At 57.5% G+C, this 8,047-nt stretch overlaps 1 protein-coding gene across 1 annotated transcript; it reads left to right on the plus strand.

Annotated features, from left to right (window-relative positions):
• The first annotated feature begins 224 nt into the window (after window positions 1-224).
• On the plus strand, window positions 225-6,764 carry PRLH (prolactin releasing hormone). The gene is made up of 3 exons (XM_082465662.1): window positions 225-1,645; window positions 3,534-3,665; window positions 4,169-6,764. The coding sequence occupies exons 2-3, from the start codon at window positions 3,590-3,592 to the stop codon at window positions 4,330-4,332; spliced, it is 240 nt and encodes a 79-aa protein (XP_082321788.1). The 5' UTR covers window positions 225-1,645; window positions 3,534-3,589; the 3' UTR covers window positions 4,333-6,764.
• Window positions 6,765-8,047: the final 1,283 nt, after the last annotated feature.

Genomic DNA, 8,047 nt, shown 5'->3' on the forward strand with positions numbered 1-8,047 from the left:
TCATGTGCACACTTGCAACGCACATACAGACACGTGCACACTCGCGCACACTCATACTCACAGACACACTCACACGCGCGCACACACACACTCACGCAGGCTCCCACGACGGTGCCCAGGAAGCTGCCTCCAGCTGCTGTGGTCTCACAGTGTCCGCTGCCCCTGAGGCCCAGGTGCTGTGTACACATCTGCAGGGAGAGGACCCACCTTGAGACAGGACCACACCTCATGTCAGTGCTTCCCCACCATCACCACCTTCACAAGAGCCACTCTGATCACCGCGGACCCTGAGGCCCCCTGGGCATTCTGACAGAATCCATCCCAGTGGCCTCAGCCTGCAGCCCGGGGCAGAAGCCACCCGCCACGCTCCTTATACACTCCCCCTCACCAGCGCCCCCCGACTCCAGACTTTCTGGGAACCCACCACCCATATAACCTCCATCACCAGGAATGGGCAGCCATGGCAGGAAGGAGAAGCGCCCGTGACTGACCCTCTGGGGTCCAGGTACTGCCCTGGAACTTTCCTCGAAGTCTGACGGAGGCTCAGGGAGGGCCGCGTGGCCCCTGCGCACGTCCAAGGAGAGCTACCCGGGAGGTGCCCTCCCCAGGACAGGCTCCTTGAGACGATGCTCAACGGCGCTTAAATGACCTTTGCTGTCATCTATGATTATTCAGTACAGGAATGAGTTCAGTTCTGAGGGCCAAGTGAAATGGAGAACGGTGTTCAGTTATTTAGAATAGCGTAAATATTCAGCTTTTCTAACTACTTGAGGACATGCTTGTTAAATGAAAAGAATGAGATTCAAAATGCACGAGTCTGATGAATCCACCCAGAAAGTATGTGAAAAGCCCACGAGAAGGAAACATATCGCATGTGATAAATGGCTGGATTCCCTGATAGGATGGATGGTTTTTTTTCTAGCTTTCTGTATGTGCTAAATTCTTTCCAAATGTACATAAATAGCTTTTATAATAAAAATAAACGTGTTTATTATTTATTTTACAATGGAAATACATGTATTTGTTTTATAATAATAATAAACTTGTTTATTTTAAACAGTAATGATGACAAGTCTGGAAAAGCCTAGAAAAAATAATTTTTCAGTGATCGGAACAGGACGAAAGTGGTTTGCATTTAATGAACGCAGCTATGGAAAGCCACGTAAGCGCCTGGGAAGGATTACGAGGATATCATTCAGTTGTGATGGCCTCGGGTGACTTGTCCCATCACCTTTGCATTGGAAACTGGGACTTAAAGGAGGAGAGAGACAGCCGCAGGGTCCCCTCTGTGTCAGCCATCACGCGGCTGCGGGCACCCAGGCTCGGGGCACCTGACTGCAATTGCCCAAAGCATGAAGGAGGAAGGCTAATGTGTTTTAAAACCACTCAGCCCAAATGAAATTATATAACCCAGGAAGGGACACATCACATCGCTGATGAGAGTTAAAAAAAAAAAAAATAGAAGAAAGAAAAGAAAAAAGAAAACAACTCTCTCCTGATGCCTCCCAGTGAGGGAGGCGGGCGGGGAGGGGCGGGTGGGTGTCGGGTCGACTGCTTCCTCCCGGGGCTATAAAAGGGGTGAGGCTGGCTGCCACCCGGGTCACTGTTCCCGGTCACAGCACTTGCCAGCCTCGTGGGCACCTCGGTGAGTAGCTCCCAGGGGGCTGGAGAGGGTGGGGTCCCTGACACTCCACCCTCCTCTGTCAGCCTTCCCTCCGCATCCGGGCAGGGGTCAGTCCTGGCAGCCAGGACCAGCAGTGGCGGGGACAGATGTGGCAGCCACAGCACCGCTTGTGCATCTGAGGGCCACGCCGGCCCGCCGGGGCCCCGGTGCACAAGGCTGTCGTGGTGGGGACAGAAGGTGAAGCCATCCAGGCAACTCTGCTGGGAAAGCGGACCAGGAATCCCGCCGGCCCGGCAACAGCCAACCTCCAACTCGCAGGAGGCAGGTCCTTCCTCTGGTATCAGGTGCTGTCAGGGTTCTCCTAAGACGCCCTCCAGCCAGCGAGGGTCCCAGCCCGGGGGGAGGAGCAAACACCCCAGTGTCTCTGGGTGCATCTCTTTATTACTCTGCTTTTTTTTTTTTTTTTTTTTTGGCTGCGGGGATCTTAGTTCCCCGACCAGGGATTGAACCCGGGCCCCAGCAGTGAAAGCGCCGAGTCCAACCGTTGGACCGCCAGGGAGCGCCCTTTATTACTCTGCTTTGATGATGGCACCTTCATTTCCTCTAAGCTGGAGTCCCCCTGCCACTGAGTGTGAGACACCCCAACACGTCCCTGGAAAGGAAAGGGGTGGGCATCTTAAATCTCTTGGATGGAGAGCACTTTCCGGGGGCTGGAAAGCCAAGGTCAGCAGAGGGGTCCTTCCTGAAACAGGCAGCCTCTCTGGCGCCTTCTGCGGGTTCCTGAAGTGCCAAGGGGGGTGGGGTGGGAGGAGCCAGCCCTATGAGCTGCGGGCACCTGCGGAAGGAGTTGCCAGGTCTGCAGGAAGGATTCTGTTCAGGGCCTCAGCCCCGGCAGGGTGAGAAGTGAGTTTTCTGGGTGTCTCTGTTGCCCACAGCACCCTCTCCCCCAGCACCGGTACTGGGGGTGTCCTGCTGCATGAGGACAGGTCCCACCGGCTGCAGGTTGATCTTGGAGACACAGCAGCTGGGATCTGGGGTCGTGGGGTGGGGGAGGTGAGTACTCTCGGGAAGGATGGAAGATGATGGCACCTCTACAGTGCCCGGCTGGCGGCTGACGTTCTCCAGCCGGCACGGGGCAGGATGGAACCGGGCCGAGGGAGGGAAAGAGCCCTGCACCAGGGTCCCGGCCCCTGAGCGTGGTCCGGGCTCAGCATCCCCCCGGCTCCCCTCCCTGGGCACGTCTGAGGTTGGGCCGCACCCCGTCCACCTCTGCAGCAACGCTGGCTCCTCCGGGCAGCTCCCCACCAACCCGCTCACCTCTGCCCTCCCTGCCGAGGCCAGGTGTGCACACCCACAGTGGTGCGGAACCCTCCCGCACTCCTGGTTCCCTGACACAGACAGGCAGACAGATGGGGGCAGCTCCAGGAGAGCCCTGCTATCTACATCCACAGCTCATGTTCCTCCCGGCCTCCTTCTGATGACAGAGGGTCCTTGCAAACATGACTGAGCACGGCAGAGGCCACCACACACGTGGTCACCTCATTTAGTGCTCACTGTACGGAGGAGAGGGTGGGGTCCCCAGGGGAGCAAGGGACTGTGCAGAGAGCCAGGTCGCCTGCTACCTCTATGCTCACCGCCATCCCAGCAGAGCAGAGAAACGCAGAGCAGAGCACAGCTGCCTGCACACGCGTGTAACCCCACGCACACCCCCTCACGCACACAGGGGCGTGAAAACACACGCACACCCTGTCGTGCACAGGTGCACACCCATGCACGCGTGCATTCACAGACACACACGCTCACGCACACGGGCACGTCCACTCTGACATGCACGGCGCTCGCGTTATCTGAGGGTCCCAGCTTTGTGCGCACGCGCCCTCACGCGCTCTCACCTTTACCCCTGCCCCAGGCTGCGCCCTCCCGTGTGGCATCCCAGCTCGAGCGGCCTCTCAAGGAGCCAGCGGGATGAAGGCGCCGGGGGTCTGGCTCCTGTGCCTGCTGCTGCTGGGCCTGGCCCACCAGCGCTCCATGGAGCTCCGCAGTGAGTGCCCGGCCCCCTGGCCTGCCCTCCCACCCCTCCGCCCCGGGGTCACGGTTGGGGCCTGGCCGCCTCCTGAGCTGGGGCACCGTCCTTGCTAAGTGCCCCGGGGCTGGGGGCTCGGCCTCCTGCTCAGCAGACCTCTCCCCACAGTGTCCCTGACACCTGCTCCCAAGGGCCCCTGCCCGACGTTCGGGGGAGGGGTTCACTCCTCACCACCAGGGCGGCCTGGGGCTGAGGCCACTTTGCCCATGAGAACGGGCTTGTGGGGGCAGGAAGGGAAGGGGGAGCTCGTCCTGGTGTGAGTTTGAATTCCCATCTCCCGAAGCCACCGCACCCCCCCGAAACGGCCTGGCCAGGCCCTCTGGGCGCCCCTCCTGCGCAGATGGGTCCCAGCATGGCCTGGCGACTGGGCAGCACTGAGCTGAGCGCGTGCACTGGGCCCTGCCTCCGCGGTTGCAAACACCAGGGCACGTGCATTCACACACTGTTCTCTCTCTTTCCAGCCCCCGACATCAATCCTGCCTGGTACACGGGCCGTGGAATCCGGCCTGTGGGCCGCTTTGGCCGGAGGAGAGCAGCCCTGGGGGATGGACCAAAGCCTGGCCTCCAGCGCCCGCCCGCCTGCTTCCCCCTGGCAGGAGGCGCTGAGCCCTCCCAGGGTGGCTGACAGCTCAGCTCCTCCAGGGACGACCCCAGGAGCCTGCCCCCAGCCCCCCGCCCCCTCCTCCACAGGCTACTTCCCCTTCAGTCCCAATAAAAGCAGCTGGCCTTGTTTACAAGTGTCTGTGTGGGGACAAAGTGGGAGGTGCTTTCCCTCGTGGGACATTAGCCTAGAGGACCCTTAGAGCCCAGAGGCTCTAGGACTTGCCCAAGGGCGCCCAGCATGGAGTAGGGAGGCTGGGATGTCCTTGGTCGCTGCAGCTCCTACCACCCTCCCCCAAGCCACCCTGAATGGCTGCTCAGGCTGTGCACTGCACGAGGCCACCATGCGGGAGGCCCCAGAGGAGGGCAGCCCCGCCCCCGGCCTGCCCTGCCCTCTCTCTGCCCCAGGCCTTCTCGCCTCCCTGTTGGTACTCGGGGGAGAAAAAGCAGCACGGGTGGCTTGTATCCAGTACTCTAGGTTCAAGTATTTCAACCCCACCTTGTGTCCCTTTCAAATCGCACGGGGACGTCCCTGTGTCCTGTCTCAGAGGGAACTCGCTTTGGCATCGGGAAACACACAGCCACTAACCGGGCGACTGAGCCCAGCCGCTAACTTCTCGGAGCCCCGGTTCCCACGCCTGAACCTGGGGCTAGTAAACCCCCCTCACTCCTGAGCTCAGGTTGGTGCAGCAGCAAGCGTGGATGCTCTGTGAGCGTAAACCCCCTTCTCCAAGGCGCACCCCCTAGTCCAGCGCTGGGGTGGGGGGCAGGGCAGGTTTAACCAGTTGTTTCCGAACCCAGAGCTCAGGGCCCGTCAGGCCTCTGCCTGCAGGGTCCCAGGAGCCTGCCCGGACCGCGGGACTCCTTCTGTCCATCCACACTCAGGAGGGCTCGGGACTCACAGCAAGCCCACAGGACCCTGGACACCAGCCATCCCTGCTCCAAATCAAGGAAGGCGGGTCACACTCACTGGCCAGCTGCAGGAGGCTGAGCTGGCCCAGACCACCCAAACGGAGCTGCACCAGGGCTGCCCCCCTTCCCAGCCACAGGGAGGCCAGAGGGAGGGCAGAGGCCAGTCGCCTCCCAGGGGAGAGCTCCTGCCGCGTCAGCACCTCCCCAGGGTAGATGCGCATGGGGGGGACAGGAGAGCGGCCAGGTCTGCTTCCAGGGCAGGCAGGTGCTGGGCCAGGGCAGGCAGGTGCTGGGCCAGGCCTGGCAGTGTGGAGAGCCCAGGAAAGCAGTTTGGCGGTTCTTCAAAAGTTAAACCTGGAGTTAGCACACGGCCCCTCCCACTCGTGGGTACATACCCCAGAGAGCTGAGAACCGGTGTTCAAATAAATACTTGTACAGGAATGTTCATAGCAGCACAATTCACAACAGCCAAAAAGGTAGAAACAACCCAATACCCGTCGATAGACGAATGGGTAACAGAACGTGGTCCATCCACACAATGGATTATTATTCGGCCATGAAAAGGAAGGAGTTCTTTCAAATGCTACCACATGGATGAACCTTGACATGACGCAAAGTGAAAGAAGCCAGACACAAAAGGTCCCACAGTGGATGATTCCATTCATATGAAAGGTCCAGAAGAGGCAAATCCATAGAGACGGAAGTAGCTTGGTGGTTGCCAGGAGCTGGGGTCTGCTCCATGGGTTACAGGGTTTCCTTGTGGGGAATGAAAGTGTCTGGGAACTGGGCCGAGGTGGTGAATGTGCTAAACGCCACTCAGTCGTACACTTTAAACAAAAGAGTTCACAGCCCCACATGACATAGACATGGAAACATCAGTGTGATGAAGGGCTCCGGATTCCAGCCACCCAGCATGTGATACCCTGTCAGGGCAGCCCCAGGAAACGAATACATCTTCTGAGCCCAGAGAAGTAGAGAGATGGAAGATGTTATGTTTTCTACAAATTCTTATTATGAAAGTTTTCAAACTTACAAGAAATCGCAAAAATATTATGATGACGTCTAATACCTCGCACTTCAATTCTGCAATTATCACTGTATTTACTTTCTCTCCCCGCCGCCTCCCCTTCTCTCTCTCTACCTCTTGGAAGTAAGTGGTAGACATCGTATTTCCCCTAGATATCTCAGCATCTTTCTCCTCAAACTAAGGACAATCTCCTACATAACCACAAAATTATCACCAGGCCTAAAACATTTTGTAATAATTCCCTAACATCATTGAGTTTTTAGTCCATACTCAAAAATCCCCAAATAAGGCAAGAAAATCTTAGTTGTCTTTTCTTTTTTTTTTGGAAGCCAGGCTCCAGTCTAATTTCAAGGTCACCCTTAGTTATTTTTCGTCACTCCCGGATCATCTCATTTTGTCACGACATTGACTTTCACAAGGGCCCTGATGTGTTACCTTGTAGAACGGAGCCACACGTGTGACCTGTCGACTCCTCCCCCAAGTGCTGTTACCCTGTTCTTCTGTCCCCCCCGCCCCCCCCCCCCACTGTATTTCCTGTAACCTGAGCAGCGGGTCTAGGGGCAGAACTGGACTCGGTTACCACTGAGGGCATGAATGCTCTGTGTCTGTCCTACGGCATCGTACCTGGTGGTGGGCTCTGGGCCCCGCTCTGACAGGTGCCTAGTCTGGCCCTTACGGAGAGGATCTCTCAACTGTAAAAATCTCTCGGGTTCCCCGTCTGCTCACTATGCGATCCGCAGAGGCCCCGGGGACCCACGGCACTAGCCTGTTTCCCAAAGAGCTCACAGCCAGTGACGTACACCTCACGGAATACCTTTGCTGGGATCAACTGTTACATCATGGGCTGTACAACGGTGATTCTCTAATTCCTTCCACATGTATGAGCGGGACTCTTCTTAAGGAGATATTTCTCCTTTTCTCTCCTTTCCTCCCTTTTTTTTTTTCTTTTTGTTCAGCAACTTACAAATCATTCTTGATGCTCAAATTGTCCTAAGTTTGGCCAATGAGACCTTCAAAAAGGGAATACGTTTTAAAAGAAAAAGAATGGGGCTTCCCTGGTGGCACAGCGGTTAAGAATCCGCCTGCCGATGCAGGGGACACGGGTTCGAGCCCTGGTCCGAGAAGATCCCACGTGCCGCGGAGCAACAAAGCCCGTGCGCCACAACTGCTGAGCCTGCGCTCTAGAGCCCGCGAGCCATAACTACTGAGCCCGTGCGCCTAGAACCTGTGCTCCACAGCAAGAGAAGCCACTGCAATGAGAAGCCCGCACACCGCAACAAAGAGTAGCCCCTGCTCGCCACAACTAGAGAAAGCCTGCGCGCAGCAACGAAGACCCAACGCAGCCAAAAATAAAAACAAAAATAATTAATTGTTTTTTTTAAAAAGGTACCAAAAAAAAAAAGAATGGATTCCTGAGTCAGCCCTCTGGGCACAGGGGGCTCTTCCAGGGAAGTTGGAGGAGGCGTTAGAAGCAGAGGGGGATGGGAAGGGTCACGGCTACAGGCAGGACATCAGGGCTGCGCCCAATGCTGCCTCTCGTCCTCTCTGTGCTTCCTGCCTCCATCACGAGCACGCACACACACACGCGCACGCACATGCACGCACGCACACACACCCCGGCTCATGAGAAGGGCTGGAGCAGCTTCCCTGGATGCGGGCAGGACAGTGAGCTCACCCACCAGCCTCCCCTGAGCACCTGCCACCCCTCGGGCTCATCGCCCTCCAGGCTCTACGCCCACGCCCCCTACCACCACCTCACGGTCCAGGACGGGCTGAGATCAGGTGGGAGAAGCCCCGACAC

The sequence above is a fragment of the Balaenoptera physalus genome (assembly GCF_965194825.1).
Source record: "Balaenoptera physalus genome assembly, chromosome: 6".
Taxonomy (NCBI): Eukaryota; Metazoa; Chordata; class Mammalia; order Artiodactyla; family Balaenopteridae; genus Balaenoptera; species Balaenoptera physalus.